This window comes from Amphibalanus amphitrite, unplaced genomic scaffold, assembly GCF_019059575.1.
Source record: "Amphibalanus amphitrite isolate SeventyFive unplaced genomic scaffold, NRLGWU_Aamphi_draft 001960F_arrow, whole genome shotgun sequence".
NCBI classification, from domain to species: Eukaryota; Metazoa; Arthropoda; class Thecostraca; order Balanomorpha; family Balanidae; genus Amphibalanus; species Amphibalanus amphitrite.
Window position 1 is genome coordinate 36,201 of NW_024883453.1, and position 16,050 is coordinate 52,250.

General features: G+C 47.4%; 2 protein-coding genes and 1 long non-coding RNA gene across 14 annotated transcripts; 2 read left to right on the forward strand and 1 right to left on the reverse strand.

Annotated features, from left to right (window-relative positions):
* The first annotated feature begins 273 nt into the window (after positions 1 to 273).
* On the forward strand, positions 274 to 3,863 carry LOC122375933. The gene is made up of 2 exons (XR_006255486.1): positions 274 to 347; positions 3,094 to 3,863. It is a non-coding gene; the product is annotated as an uncharacterized LOC122375933 (long non-coding RNA).
* Positions 3,797 to 13,390, reverse strand: LOC122375930 (protein kinase C and casein kinase substrate in neurons protein 2-like). 8 transcript variants are annotated; one of them, XM_043355517.1, is made up of 11 exons: positions 13,371 to 13,390; positions 11,203 to 11,430; positions 10,241 to 10,389; positions 8,556 to 8,639; positions 7,886 to 7,990; positions 7,474 to 7,700; positions 6,794 to 6,914; positions 6,317 to 6,433; positions 5,588 to 5,718; positions 5,168 to 5,313; positions 3,797 to 4,832 (listed from the first exon to the last, which is right to left on the reverse strand). In XM_043355517.1, exons 2-11 carry the CDS (start codon positions 11,414 to 11,416, stop codon positions 4,726 to 4,728), a joined length of 1,401 nt encoding a protein of 466 aa, XP_043211452.1. In that variant the 5' UTR covers positions 11,417 to 11,430; positions 13,371 to 13,390; the 3' UTR covers positions 3,797 to 4,725. The 8 variants fall into 8 exon arrangements, with proteins under 8 accessions (XP_043211452.1, XP_043211451.1, XP_043211454.1 ...); XM_043355516.1 differs by lacking the exon at positions 13,371 to 13,390 and adding an exon at positions 13,249 to 13,267; XM_043355519.1 differs by lacking the exon at positions 13,371 to 13,390 and adding an exon at positions 12,802 to 12,819.
* Positions 13,117 to 15,778, forward strand: LOC122375931 (ropporin-1-like protein). Of its 5 annotated transcripts, none has more exons than XM_043355523.1 (5): positions 13,117 to 13,157; positions 13,753 to 14,038; positions 14,292 to 14,456; positions 14,706 to 14,831; positions 14,957 to 15,778. In XM_043355523.1, exons 2-5 carry the CDS (start codon positions 13,784 to 13,786, stop codon positions 15,071 to 15,073), a joined length of 663 nt encoding a protein of 220 aa, XP_043211458.1. In that variant the 5' UTR covers positions 13,117 to 13,157; positions 13,753 to 13,783; the 3' UTR covers positions 15,074 to 15,778. The 5 variants fall into 5 exon arrangements, with proteins under 5 accessions (XP_043211458.1, XP_043211459.1, XP_043211462.1 ...); XM_043355524.1 differs by having other exon boundaries at positions 13,126 to 13,147; XM_043355527.1 differs by having other exon boundaries at positions 13,127 to 13,349.
* Positions 15,779 to 16,050: the final 272 nt, after the last annotated feature.

The following is a 16,050-nucleotide window of genomic DNA, read 5'->3' on the forward strand; positions in this document are numbered from 1 at the left end:
CTAGATTCTGGCAACTTTCCAAAATACTGTGGTCTATTTACTGCGTTTTACCACGTGATACGTGAAGTAGGTATATGATCAATTCGCACATTTAGTTTATATTTTAAGCAATTTTGTCATCTAATAACATACAGTATTTGTTTAATTACAGTTTTAAACAATGTCTTTTGAGTTGTATATCTTTTTTTAGGGTAAATCGTGAAATAGGTGTCATGTGATTACACAAGCGAATTGAATGCAAATCGCCCGAGGGTTCCTCCAGCTGTTCCTCCCACTTCCACTTCCACTTCAACTTCGTGTGTTGTGCTGTATTATACGTGGGCTTGGAGTATTTGGAGAGAGTGTAGGTATGTGGGAAATATTTTTGAATATGGTTATTCAGAAGTAGGCAATTCACTTGACTTTTGCCATTTTTACGATACAGATATTCTGCCATAAACCATTCTATGATAGGTAGGTATGCTGTGGTTGTTTTTTTTTACTTTTGTTTATGTTGATATTTATATGTAATTCCTCATTCTGGCTTGGATTGATATAACCAGATATAACTTTGTGCTAAATTATCATTGTTGCAGTTCCATGTGTATCATCAATTATGCATTTTTATTTCTAAGTTACAATGCTACCTAGTGATATGCACTGTTATGTCAGTGTCTTTTCAGTTCTTATATACCGTGGTTTATTCCATAATTCCTCATCCTGTGCTGTCCTCAGTCCTGATACCTTAAAGGAAATAGTTCACTTTCACGAAATTATTTTTTTTTGCAACGGATTTATGATTTTTTATGTTCAAAATAATCAGCAAAGAAAATAAAACCTTTTTATACCAAAAGATTATTTTCTATATTTTGATATAGGAAGAACTTTTCAGTTTCTGTAAGGCACACGCGATCCAGTATGAAAAGAGCATGGGTCCCGAAAATTCTTCAGAAACAGAGAAATTATCGCAGCCACCGGCATTTGGGCGATCTGATAATGTTCCCCTGAATGTCCTAATTGATCAGTACGAGAATTTCTCTAGAGTTCTCGTAGATAATTTCTCTACTTTCTGAAGAATTTTCGGGACCCATGCTCTTTTCATACTGGATGGAAATATATGCAAGGCACACATCCTCAACGCAAGACACCTTTTTCGGGACGAGAAATAGAATATCTTTGCCTAGGATGATCATTGGGCTGTAAAAGCTCCTGATTTATGCTCGTCTCAGCCCAAGCTACGGAACTGCTATTCCAGTTCAAAACCCATGTTAAAAAGTGAACTATTTCCTTTAAACATGACAGCATCACCGTGGTGAAGTATGCAAATATTGGATCCTTGGACTGTGTTTACTATTCAATGCAATTCAGTAGGTGGAACTATGGTCATGAGTACCCAAATATAGGAACGTTCCCATTTTTGGGAACGGAGTTCCTAAATATGGGAACGGGCGTTCCCATTTACGGGAACGGAAGGTAATTTTTCGGCCGTTCGCCCACTAAAACTCATTAGTGCATCACGTCTCAAAAAAGTGCACGCTAATTTAAGTATCTACTGAATCTCTATAAAATTATCTTTAATCTGACCGTTGAACAAGGAAATTGACCGTTGAATGATATTTTTAATGATTTTTTTGAAATGACGGAATGGTGAAAACATGGGTTATACTACATTTAACATGCAATTTAAAGGAAAATGAAGCGTTTTTTACATTTTGAGGTCAAGTATAATAATTTTTGCCTGGTTATGAAGTTTCATACTAGCGACACCAGATGCCACTATGCATCTACGACACCAATATGCAAGCGAACACGCGGACAGTCCCGAGGTAATATTGTTGACTTTTGGTCTCGGGGCGCACGACCGCGTGGAACGTCAGTGATTTTACCGAACTACTGTTGTAAACTCAGTTTCAGTGGTTTAAAATTATTCAGCTGTATTTTATCAGCCCGGAAAGACATATTTTATTTGGATGCTAGCTGTTTAGCATTGTTTTATAAGGAGCGTCATGAGCGTGGTTTTTGTCTTTCGTGTTTCTAAGCATGATCGTTTTGGGGGAATTTCTCTTATATAGGTCGCTCTGTGGGGCTTATTTATAATTTTTATGCTGATTTCGATCATTCCTCGTGCCCATCCTACCAGGCCTTTTGCCACTTACACTCATTAAGAAAGGAAAAAACTAGATTTTCCATGGGACTAGGTGTTTTGAGGGTGTAACATATTCAGCGTTCCCATTTTTGGATACTTCCTTGTGCTCGTCAACTATCGGTGATAAACAGACAGGTGCTTGACATGTCTCCACCCTCGGCGCGGACGGTGGATATAGGTATGGAAGACCTTGTTGAACATCGCTGAGCGTTGTGAATTACGTAATCCTGCAGAGGGGGGCGTGCCCGCTGCAAGATCGACGGGAATAAAAGCGCAGAAGACCGGGCGAAACATGCGACGGTCTTGCCGGAAAGGTCATCTGATGATTGTTGCTTAACAATAATTTGCGGCGTTGGACATGATGCTTGTTAATGAAAAGAGCCCCTGAAAGGCGTCGGTGAAATCGTTCCCAATTTTGGGTACGCCGTTCCCATAATAAGGAACGCTTGCAGCGCCAGTGTACGAGAGCGTTCCCAAATTTGGGTTCGCGGCCCGGATGATGGACTGCTTTAGAAATAGGGGAACGATTTGAAACTACGATGGGCCTTACAATATCAAACTCTTTCCCAACAATATTGAGACAAATATCAGGCGGTTCACGATCGTTTTATATTTTTTGGACGTCATTTAACGGTTCTTTTTCTTGTTTTAAATAATGCCTACATGGCGTTCCCATATTTGGGTTTATCGTTCCCAAACATGGGAACGAAAATGCGTTCCCGAAAATGGGTACGCTTGACCATAGTTCCGCCTACTGAATTGTTAGCAAACCTTTAACATTGAATAATGCAGTGTCATACTTTCAAGAGGGATTCCAGTAAAATATTTTTGCATCAGTGAGTGGTCTGCATTGTAGACCATAATTAAAAGTTTGTACTTTTTGACCCAACGGCAACATATAAATTCAATTATCAGTATGGACGTTTGTTGCTGTCTTGGTTAACTTCCATACCCACTCTTCTTTCCAGGTTAAAGTAGTTACATTTTGACTTCAGTAAAACATACTACAAACTTTAAGTTGGAATGTTACTCTGAAGATTTACTGGCAGTACCAGCAAGCGGAGATTGCAGACACTGTTTCGTCTCAATCATCAGTGATCATAAGCTCAAAGCTGAACAGGTGACCAACTGGCCAATCCTCTCAGTAAGCCTAATCGCCTAATCGGCCAGACGACTGGCCATCTCAGGCAGTCAGGCTGGGAGTCCGGCCACAGGTCATGGACCCCGTCTCCGCGCCAGTGGTGTACCGCTGTCGCGGCTGTCGGCAGTGCCTGTTCAGCTCGGAGCAGACGGGCGCGCTCCAGACGCCCTCGTGCTGCCGCGGCGCCCGGGAGCTGCGCGGTCTCTCAGAGGAGCAGCTGCCCGGATGGGCCCTCCAGCAGGTTGAGGAGGCTGGATGGACGCGCGGCCGCCTCCTCTGCCCCGCGCCCGGCTGCGGGGCGAAACTGGGAACCTTTGACTTTATCAGTGGTGCGAGTTGTGACTGCAAGAACATGGTGTTGCCGTCCGTCCGTTTGGTGAGGTCACGGTTGGACGAGCTGACCCCCGCCCCCGGCTCAGTGCGACCAGCCATTGGCACAAGCGCCCCCGGAGACACGGCCGCTTCGTAACGGATGTCCTTTCTAGCTGCTGTTTCAGCCGGGCAACTGTAACACAACATGTGATTCAGACTTCAGAGTGTTTCGCGACAACTGTTATATTATTTGCTGTATTGGCATAATATTTACATGAAATACTCTGGCCTCTGGCTCCTACCGTCCTTCTGATGCAGCCTTGTGCGACTCTGGCGTCGGACTCACTCGCGCTGCATTATATCGCTCTACGCTCTGAGAGAGGCGCCGCCGCGACCGTGCCGCGCGCTCTGCTCAAACAACAGCAGAAGCAGCGGCTGGCAGCGACTCGAGCCTACTGCGCAACAAACCAGGCCACACAACAGTCACTTGACACGGGGCCGGCGGCTCGAGGCAGCCCCTCCAATCCGGAATATCACCACGACTCGCCGCGCGTCGGCATGGCACACCTTACCCGGCACCCAACAGACGGGGCCCGCACACAAACACAGAATGAGCAACACCAACGAGAGCACCATATTCCCGCTGTCCGCCCATTAACCGCTTAGAGCTCTACAACAGCGCCACATACACGACACTTGTGCCAACAAAATGCTCAAAACCTACGGTCACAGTTGCATAGCGTACGCTCTCACACAGATCATCGTTAGTATCCAAAGATCAGATGCAATGGGATTCTGTATAACACATGCAGCGGCCGCCATTGGCCGCGGACGCCGCTGCCGGCGCCATCAGTCGTCCAACCACTCTGTGGCCGCCAGATTCGGCTCCGGGCCGGGAATCGCGTCCCAGTGCGCCGGCCCGGCGCTGTGACCTCAGGCTAGAGCGGCACTCGCTGTAACCGTACACAGCGTGCCGTCTGGGCCGTGTGTGTGGGCACCCGGCGCCGCTACGTCTGGGTCCGCCCGGCCGCTCGTCACGGCCCTGGACCGGCGTCCAGCCGTCACGCCCTTACGTGGGCTGTTCGTAGTTGGCCTACAAACCCCACACTACCACGGCGTGGGTAGCATGTTCAGCTCGGCAGCGCTCTTACACGGGCTGTACGTAGTTGGCCGGGTAGAGGCCCACCTTGCCGTCCTTACGACCCTTGCACCAGCCCTGCTCGTCCTCGTCCTCCAGCTTCTCGAAGGCCTCGCCTGGGGAGGGAGGTGCGATCGGGTCAGTTTACACAAGACGATCAACAACGTGCAAACAGGTCACACCGCATCACGTAAGCGATAATCAGCGAGCCGTAACCCAAAATGTTGCATTCACCGATAGAGCTAAAAAGCACAACAAAACATTTTGTGCAATGTGCACGAGGTGCCTGAAAACAAGATAATGAAAACAAGAACTATACCCAGCATATCCCTCGCGCTGTATCGATTGCAGGATAGGATGAACAAAACAATCGAAAAATTATTAAAACAAAACTATTTCCCACGCCAGTAGTTCGCGATGGGCCCGGCCGATTGCCGATCCCGCCACCTACCGGCCTTGAAGGAAAGTTCATCTGCCTCCACGCCGTCGTAGTCGTAGAGTGCCCGCACCGGCACGCCCGGCTCGCCGTTATCCACCAGCTCCACGGTGTACTCGTCCCACTCCTCGTGACCGCCGTCCTCGTACCCGTGGCCGTTACTGGGGACAGGTCACCGACTAGGTCATGGATGTGCAGCGGTGGTCGAAAGTGGACGAGCGACGGGCGTCATCTATAGGTAAACTCCCGTCAGAATTAAACGCGAATATCTAAAGCTGAAGGTGGCAATACTTCGGGCTGTGACGAGAGAAAGCATAGACAAACATTGCAGCTTCGTAGACACGACGTTGGTCCGAATCGGTCAGAACCGATTCGGCCCTTCGAATCGGTTCTGATTAGAACCGATGTCTGAACCGTCCTTCAATAGACTCGTACCTGTGCTGTGAGCTGCGGTTCGGTGACACGTTATTGGACTGTTGTCCCGACGAGTGACCCGCCGCCGCCCCTCCCGGCTGCGCGGCCGGCGTCCGTTTCCGCGAGCCCGGCTTGGCGTCGGCGTCATACTCCTGCGAATGAGACCGATAACGGTGGTGAGGGGCCAGCGGTACCGACCGCCAAGACCGGCCCGCACAGGACGTGGCTAAAAGATATACACGGTCCGAAAGAGATATGTCGATAAATTTGCAACATGACAACCGTCACGGATATACGGGTTGCGTTAACACAATACACCTTTCGAAGATCAACAACATTATTAGTGATGGGTGATCCAAGCAACACCGCTAAACTTGCAAAAGGTATCAATGTATTATAATCAAGCGGTAAAAACATGCGATTGTTCAAACATGCATTGCACGTCATGCTTTCTGCCTCATTGGCAGCTTTCCTTACCGATTGCGCCTGAACGAACCCAGGCGAGCGTCTTAGCTCCACTGCCATCAGATAGTGAATCATTGAACCTTCAGGGTACTTACCGTCTTACGCTGTGACACCGCCTCGGTACCAACTTTGAATGTCCCATCACGTATAATCGAAAGTTGAGCTTTTTTACTTTAATGTCACCAGCTCTCCCATTTACGGTTTACGCAACCTTACAAGATGGCATGATGCCAATATCCTGACCGAGACACTGATGGTGAACCAAAGTGGTGAACGGATACATACGGGCAGGTCGTCGGTGACCAGTCGCTGGTTGATGAGAGTGATGGTACCGTCGGCGTCAGCAGGCCGACCGGCGCGCCGGCTGCGGCCCGCTATGTCGCGGAACTCCTCCGAATAGTCCTGCAACGGGGTCAGGCCAGAACTGAGAGCGGCGGCGGCCGGCTCACCAGCGCTTCCACATGCTCGACCCGACCCGACCCGCCCAGGGTACGGGTAACAGATGCAATCAGCGGCAGTCACAACTTAAAAACACGCACACAATCCGGGTGAGGAAAGCAGGCAGCTCACCGTTATAGGGTACACACGTGAAACTGAAATATCCCAAAATATAAACTAAAAACAGCCACAAACAAAACACGCGTTAAAAAAGCTCGTTAGCCAGGCATCACACTGCATTGGCCAAATCTAGCGGCATGCCTGCAGCCACTGCGCTGTAGCGACTGCGCCGGTACGGACCAAGTCATCTGGCACAGAACCTACCTCGAATGCCGGCCAGTTCATGGGCATGTTGACGCCGTGGTTGTTGCTCCACCAGCGCAGGTCCTTCTCCTTGTCGGCGTTGGCGATTGTGTGCTCGAACTCACGGTAGATCTGGGCCAACCTGTCGCAGGGAGTCGCAGGGACGTTAGAGACACATTTCGGTGGTGGCTGGGTCAGACTGTGTGACGAAATCAAAGAAAAGCATCTGTGTAGTGCCCAGTAGCGGCGGAACATCTTCAATTAAGGGGGGGGGGGCACTGCCGACTTTTGGTCCCATTCTTTCCATGCAACGCCCATAGGGCTAATGTAAAAATGCCAAAATCAAAGGGGGCACGGTACCCCGGTGCCCCCCCCCCCCCCCGCTCCGCCGCCTATGGTAGTGCCGTAACATTGATGATCTTCCCTTTTAGCCAATAACTTGCGACACAATATTCGCTCCGAGTTGATTTTCTACCATTGAACTTGTGAGAACATCGAAAAATGCATCAAAGATTAAACGAGAAACACGACACAGCAATTTGACCTATGGAGGCCATAATTGGTCAGAATGGCTGCCAGAAAATAGAGTATTCTACTGAGCGAGGACTGAAAAAAATCTTCTTTTTTTCGTAAAAACGTATACGTCAACTGTCAGCATCAGAACCGCTCCGATTCGGACATTTCCTAGCGTGATAACTCACATGGGATCACTGGCGATATTGAGACACTTATGTACGCCGAACAGGGTCTCCTTGAAGAATGTGAGCCGCTCGCCCTCGCGCTCCTGGCACTTGTTGAAGACGTACGTCATGTCCTCGATGTACTTGCTGTTCTGGTCTGAGATGTCTTTGAGGGCGTTGTCGTAGCGTTCCTTGGTTTTGGCCACTTCCTCTCCGGCCTTCTGTACCCTGTCAGCTAGCTTCTTCAGCTGAGGAAGCACGGGTGGGGTGGGAGGTGACTGTGAGCAGTCAGGGACAGGGAGCTGAGTGGCACATGCATTTATTTGCCTAAGCTCACAGTCAATTTATTGTAGTGCTGTTATGAATACGCGCACTCACCCTTGCAAATTGTACAGATATCTATCATCATCTGCAACGGGCGTCTAGCACGTACCGCATCTCCAGAGAGGCTCGGGTCGCTACTGGCGTTCTGTTTCTGATTCTGGGCGGTCCTCTCTGCCTTGCAGGCGGCATGATATTCAGCCTTGGCCTTGTTCACCTGTACAGGAGCAACGAGAGGTCAGGTCAGGACCACCACAACAAAACATTTATAACTAAATAGGCTTCAGGCCATGGGGAATGCGAATTAGATTTCATGTCCGTGCGCTATATAAATTCGTACATCCTACTTCTTACTCATGTGTTGCCAAATATGTAAAAGCAAAGTTTGATTCAGTGCCCGCGAGTGTGATAAGGTCAAGTGGCGTATGTGAGCTGTGTATCGCCGACTCATACCGGGCCTGACTCAACCTTCTGTACGCTCACACGCCGGTAACACCGGGCTGACCCTGAGTCCCGGCGGGGCGCTGGGAACTTGGCCAGGTGACCGTAAGATAGGAGCATGGCCTGACTGCGACAAGGTACCGCTGTCAGCACAGGGAGCTGGGTAGGTCGTTTTCGTAACGGGAGACTGCTTACAGCGGCCGTCCAATGCCGCCCTGGCAAACCAGGGAGCGCACGCAGTACTATATTCGCCTCTGATATCCAATGGTAAACAAACAGCGACACAGAACATATTGTAACGTAGTTGTGTTATTCGTCATATTCGCGCTGCGATCACTTACCTTGACAAGGAGTTTAGCCCACGGCTTTTGTGCTTTTCGGAATGCGTCATCAAACTCTTTCTTTTCCTTGAAGTGTATCATCGTCTGAAACACAAACACAAAACTTACATCAATACCCGTATCAATACTACGAATGCATTAAAAAACTCCGCTTGTTTCGTTTATTTTTATTCTTTTTTTTAGGTGATATCTCGACCTATTCATACATGCGTTTATCGATATCTATTATTTTATGCGATGTGAAGTAAACAAGATACATCGCACAAGCTACCATGATTCATATCGAAACCTTTAAAAAGAACACTATTTATTATCGCAACATCGTACAAACAATCAAACTATGCATCACTGCGGCCCCAGTTTACTCTTCCGAGTGACACAATGACGCAGCAGCGATGTGGCGGGGCCCTCAGCTCGGCGCTGCAGGCGGTGACCCGCATTACATCGGTGGTGACCCGCCGTGCCGGCCCCGTCCGTCGTCAGTTCCCGTCAGCACGCTACAGTGACGGATAACATAACCCAGGGCAGCCCACTAACTGCGGGAGGCCGGCGCGCAGCCGCTCTGTTTATGTGTGGGGAAGGGTTGTGAGTGGCGCGTGGATGAGCGCGTGCGCGTGTGTGTGCGTGCTCGTTATATTTATAAGGACAGCCGTCAACTCCGAAAAATCCCAGACGGTGGTGAGCACCGAAGTCTTATTCAATATTCAAACCAACGCTCCGTGCCGGGTTGAAAACCAAGAGCCAACCCACCCCCACCCCTCCCCGACGCCGTGAGAAGAGCAGAGCAAGTGCCGAGCTTCGCATCGAGAACACTTCAGGAATAAGGCGTCAACTTTTTTTCTGGGAGCAAAACTGCCGACGGAATAGCAATCTGGGATTTAGTTTCAATACTTAGATAAAAGTTAACGATTTAAAACATAGGTAACATGTACACAACAATGTACACACAACAATGTAAACAATGTACACAATGTATGTGGTTTAAAAATCAATCCTGGTTTTTGACAAGTTCGAGAGCACCGGACCGACTTCGGAATGGCTGTGCGCGTTTTACACTGAGTTATCAAGTGTCAACAGTTACAGCGTATGGCGTAGATTGCGCAGTGGTCTGCGAACACACCACACCGACCCGGCTGGGGAGGTGGGGGCGGGCTGTGCGACGGGGCTGTAGGGGGGGGGGACCGGGGAAGAATGGGCGGCACGGGGGGGGGGCACCTACCGGCACGAGCATCAGCGGCGCTCGCGGCTTGAAACAACGAGGCACGGTAAGAGAACGAAAGCACAGTACGAGAGAGACATGACGAGACGGCCTACACTACACATGCACGATGCAGACGAGGGAAAGGTGGCGTCACGTCATTTAGGATGCTTTCATAAAACAAGTACAAAATGAATGGATATTGATTATTGCTATGAATAGCGCGACAAATACAGACGAACGTGATTCATCAAATACGAATTACGTTAATGTCCCATTACAATGAAATAGTATGCATTCATAACAGGCACAAGCATAGATGAACTTCGACGTCATCCATAGAATCAACAAAGACAGGCTCGCAGTTGATCCAGACAAGCCGCCTGGACAGGCACAGACTGAAGTGTTTCTTGAGACTGGTACGAAGCAACACAATGGAGGAGCTGCGTTGTACGTGAAAGATGACGCACAAGGCCGTCTCGCTCACCTTGTGAAAGTTGTCCTTTTGCCACTGTTTGACCTTAGTATGTACGTCGTTCATCAGGTTGTCGCGAACCTTGAGGTGCAGCTCGCAGCGCTGGTCGGCCTCCACCAAAACACTCTTCCACGCAGCCTCGGCAGTGCCGTATTCTGGACCTGTGCACAACAGTGTGGGTGTTACTACGAACACATCGGTGGCAATGACACCATACTCATAAACTCATAAACTCCGAGCCTGTATGTAACGCCGACACCATGCATATTATTCCGGATATCTCGGTAACATCATCATCAATATTCAGAACTTGGTGTCATTCCACAGTCGACACCGTACACGAGACCCGTTGAAAGCGGCGATCAAATGCTCCACCACGCATTTACGGTCCCACGGTGCTAACCATGGTTTTAGAGTTCAAACCAACTGAAACACGAGCTGCTCAAGGTTCAACAACTTAATTTAATGGTATACTTTTCAGAGTCTCAAGACTAAATGTATTTTTTATTTAAATGATGGCAAATATTTCGACCCCCATTGAGGAGCCTTTTTCAATGCGAAATTACATGGAATAATAATGTAATTATTATTCCATGATATTATTGATAATAATTATTATTATTCCATAATGTAATTATTATTATTATTCCATGTAATTTCGCATTGAAAAAGGCTCCTCAATGGGGGTCGAAATATTTGCCATCATTTAAATAAAAAATACATTTACTCTTGAGACTCTGAAAAGTATACCATTAACTTATCAACCTGAGTAAAAGATAAAATGACTTTAAAGTCCCACTTAACTGCTCAACAACTTCTCTAACATACCAGAATAATGGACCAATCAATCACCACTTAACGGTGGTGGGTCATGGCAGCCCGACTCCTAAAACGATTCTCAGAGAGCGAAAACAGCATCCAACCTACACAACATGTGACATCTAATTCAGAAGTCTCATGATGACTTAAAATACCTTTTTCAATAAGTTCATTCCATTTTTTACTCCATGCTTTCAGACTCTTGGCATAGCTTTTCTCGATTTCGCCACGTTCGACGATGAGCTTCATCATGTCATCACAGAGCTTATGACCATCTTCGATCCGTTTGCAAGTCCGTTTGTAATTGTGGGGCTCCCAAAACGAGTCAGAGCCGGGGGCGAATGCATTCTCTTCGCTGTTCACAGACATCTTGAGACTGTTTCCTGAGGAAAAAGCAAAACAAGATAGTTACATTTGAACGCGGTTGGGAAAGACCCTGGACATTCTGTAATAGGCATAGAAAAAGAAGGCCATAACATATCCTGTCTGAGTGTCATAAATTGAGCCATTGTGACCTAGTTTAGAGGGCATGTGAGTGCGTAAGAGCTAATGGAAGCAAAGGCAGATATTGTTTAGTCTCTTTATGTGTTCCTTCCCAAAACAAACTAGCAAAAACCAAAAGCTTGCAATCCAATGGCTCAAATCATGATGTGTAACTGAAAAGCTGTTCACCGTTCAGTGCATCCCTTTCAGTCTTGCTGGCTCCTGCTGCCTAACAATGCTAAAATGAAGGCAGGATGGCATGAAAGGGTCCTATCTTGAGATGACAAGATGCCAACTTCCAACAAGCTATCTCACAAGACACCAACCTCCAACAAGCTAGCTCCCAGCCTCCCCACTTCGTTAAATTGAATTATTGTTTTCCGCCCATCATCCCAATAACTCCCAGAGAGTTCCAGCCAAACTAGAAGGCCTTGCCCAGGGCCTTCTGAAGGCAGGGTATTCTAGCTCCAGGTAGAAAAGATCTGCCCATGATAAAATAACAGGTGGCATCATTAGGATTTCTGTGCAGATCGAGCACTGTGTGGACACTAGCAGCATCTATCTGACTCTGAGAGTATTTATGAAATAATGTTGAACATTCATAATATATTTGTGTCATTGAATTAAAGTTCAATCTAATAAATTAAAACACTAAAAACAATACATTTATGATAGCTATTTCCTCAGAAATTGTTCAGGGCCCTGTTAAAGTGTCTGCCACCGCCGATGCTAGCGTGGTAAAAAGGCGAGGCTTAGCTAATGGCCAATCAGGAGTCAGGACAGCAGGAAATGCAATCTGTGTGTAGCCTGACTGGCTGTTAACTAAGCCCAGCCTTTTTAATCAGGGATCCACGGCAGCCAAAGACACTTGAACAGTGCCCATGTGTCTTATTCACATTGACATGGCTACACCAACTCTTAAATCTGAACACATCATTGATATTCTTATGACTATGGCACGACTCAGCTCATCTACCTATCTATCAAAATATTTATATGAAATTTATGAACATATTGGCATAATTCAAAATGTTTTGCTCAATGTCTTGCACAGAAAAGAAGCACTATTAATAGTTGATAGCCTTGCGTTGGTGCAATGAACACTGGAACAGACATCTCACATATAACACACACATCACACATAACAGCCAACAGGTGTTTTCGGTGTTATAAAATCATACTGAACGCCAGTGATTATTTTTACATTAGCCTGAAAGTAACGAAAAATGGCAAATTACTGGAAATAAAGCATGTAAAAGTGCCCTACCCACATAGGCAGTCGCGCCAGAAATGTAGCAATAGCCACGTTCAAGCTCGATAAAAACATTTATTTTAAAAATGGAAACATAAAAATAAATGACGTCATGAAATATTTGTTGAGCGCTTCGCAAAATGCCATTTTTAGTTATTGAAGGTAAGTATATTTTTTAAACAAACATAGCTTGAGATATAGTATGTGTATTTAGAAGTCAAATTAGTCCTAATATGCTGTTTTTAGCCAAATCGCTCACCTCCGTACAAATTTGTTTCGTGTTTGTATGACGCAATAAAAATGCGTGAAAATTGAAAGTCTGAAATACCAAAATAATTCCGAGTGTGTGTGGTTGTTGTTTTGTGGTGATATGTGGTGATTGATGCTGTATTATGTTATTTTTCCATGATTGGAGAAGTGGGATGGCATACTAGGTAGTGGGCAATTATTCCAATATTACAAGCACCAGTATTTTGATGTCACAAATGTTTTTGTGTTGAAAGTCGATGAATGACAACTGGACTGGAGAGCTGATTTCAAATTCAAATTCCATTACAATTATTTATGGTTGGTTTGATATTCTCGTGCATATTAGAAAGATTTCATGTTGATATTGGTGTAAAAAGTTGCACTTGGTTATTCATTTTATCGAAAATAATATTTAACGGGTGAAATGGTACCTACTCTCAAAGACCATGTCCGAGCCTGTATTGATCACATGGTCCAGGTCATAGAATTGCTCATGATGAATGGGTTTCCTCTGCTTTTGATATTTATATTCCAATCAATATCACTTTTCATGATGAGACTGTGTATTTACTCAATCATATGGGTAATTGACAGCTCAAATGGCCTTTGAAAGCTGAAGCATGCAGTTCTGAAATATTTACAGAATATCATTATTAGATGCTTGAGGTTGAAGATTGTTTTGCCTTTTTTTCCATGAAATTGACATCATGACTTATTACAGCTAAATACCTCCGTCACCGCGCTTAGCTGAAATGTCGCCACTGCCGGAGCCCATGTACTGCTCGCAGCAGATCAAAGTACCGCCGGCCTTTCCGGACATTCTGAAGCAGTACACGAAGGCGGCGATTCGCACCCAGCCACGCGACCTGGTGCGCTGGTCGGCCGCCTACTTCCTGGCGCTGGCCAACGGGGAGCGGCCGCCGATGAAGCAGCGACTCGAGTTTCCACCTCCACCGGCCACTATGAATGGCCTCACACAGGGCTATCTGCGGGCTCTGCATAGTCAGGTACGGGCACCATGTGACAGTAAACAACCACGAATTGTTCTTGACAAGTGATCAGTCATTTTAAGATGCCTAGTCGGTCGTCGTCAATTTCTTATCGCACCTAGAAACCTCTTACCGCCCTTTTTTTCCTGTGTTTCGCTACGTTTGCTTTCGTCCTGTGCCGCCTCTATGACGCTGTATTCACGGGTATCCGTGCATTGCTTATCCGCTCGCGCGCTGTTCGTCTTGTGTAGCTCTGTGTCCTCCCCGGCAGTTTGAGGATCGCAAGACGGTGACGGCGGATGACATCCGTGACGTGTGGCAGTCGCTGTGCCTGCTACGTCAGGCGCTGGACGACCTGCTACTGGCCGGTGGATTCGACGAAGAACAGATCGACTGGCTGCAGTTCCTGGCGCTGGCCGCCGGTACTCTGGAAAAAGTGGGTTGATAGCCGCCCGTATTTTGAAACGGGCTTGTACTTCTGCACAGTGCACATGGTAGAAAAATGGATATACTGGAATCCGGTGTTGGGCGTTAGTGATGTGATTTTTAGTGAACAGATGCGATGACGAATTGTGTGTCGAGCTATGAGCAACTGTCTCTATTTGTGTGGCCATGTCTGTCTGCCCGACCGTGCCTGTGTATCTTCTGTCTTACCGCGAATTTTCTACCCTCCTGTTACCTCCAGGACCTGACAGGCACTATGCGTATGGTATGTGAGATTATCACCGCGGAGCCGGCCGGGGGCAGCGCTGCCATTCCGTACAACACCTTCGAGCGCATCTACAAGTACCTGGCCACCGCTGACGGATCGGTAAGTTTATACTCTATGATTAGGGCATATTCGGTGCTCCAAATAGTAGTTGTTAGCAGCTAATTGCACGCTTTTTTTCTCGTTCAGCGTTTCAGTGCTTGATTAATCAAAAATCGTTTTCGCAGGTGCCTGATTCTCGCGTGAACAACGTGCTGGAGTACCTGCGGACGGAGTCGGACAAGACAAGCCGCATGGTGATGCCGCGTCAATTCGAACACCAGGACTGCCCTCCGCTCCACTAGGTTCCATCAGCAGAGTGGGGAGGGGTACCGCTCAAGCCCGAGACGCTCGACTGACCGTGGCGCTTAGCGGCAAGCCCGCCCTCAGAAGAGAGGGTTAGAGCAAGCCTTCGACTCCGTCCACTTTGACGTTCACGCTACTTCTAGAAGTTGCTCTGAGGACCGACCGTCCACAGCTGAGTGTGCTACACCGGTCGCTAGAGAGCCGATCTCGCCCTTCGTGATCTCACCGTATAGCCATTTATCACATCTCATCGCTTTCTCGCTGCCCGTCACGCCACGCAGCGCGTATCACACGGATCCGTCTATTGACACAAAGAAAATGTCGCAGTTTTCTACACGCGCTACACGCTAGCAATGTGCTTTGCCGTTAAAATGCGTCGTTTGTTGAAACGTCAAGCACTATCGGGTAACAAACTTATTGACTGGTTGTATTGAGTGTCCTGATGCGGTTTAAATTTGGTTGCGGTCTTCCCCTGACACCTGAAGACTGCCTTACCCATCACATTCATATAAAAGGCTGTGCACTGTTGGGTTTTAAACATTCAAGTGTCATGCTCGAGCGAATCACGTTATTTCTTATATTTACCGTACCTGAGTTGTAAAAAATCTAGTCATTGGTGTTGCCTGGCTGTGCACATGAGCGTTTATTTATCATTACCGTGTAATATTATATTATGCATACAATAAAAGTCCACTAGAGCCATATTATGTCTTTAAAGTTGTCAGTGAATTTAAAATAATGACACATCAATCGTTGAAAGTTGAGGGGCACGCTTGGACCCATGTCGCTTCTCCTGCCCTAGGAGGCGGTACTAGACGACTCTTGTGTACCCACACCCTCCTCCCCTCTGTGTGTGTTGGGGAGGGGCAGTACACGGCCGTGGAACTGCGCCGCCCACACCCAGCTAACGAGATCAGCCGGAAGCCCCGAGTGGAGAGCGCGGTCCGGGCCGTGTGTTCGGGCGTCGGCGCCCCGT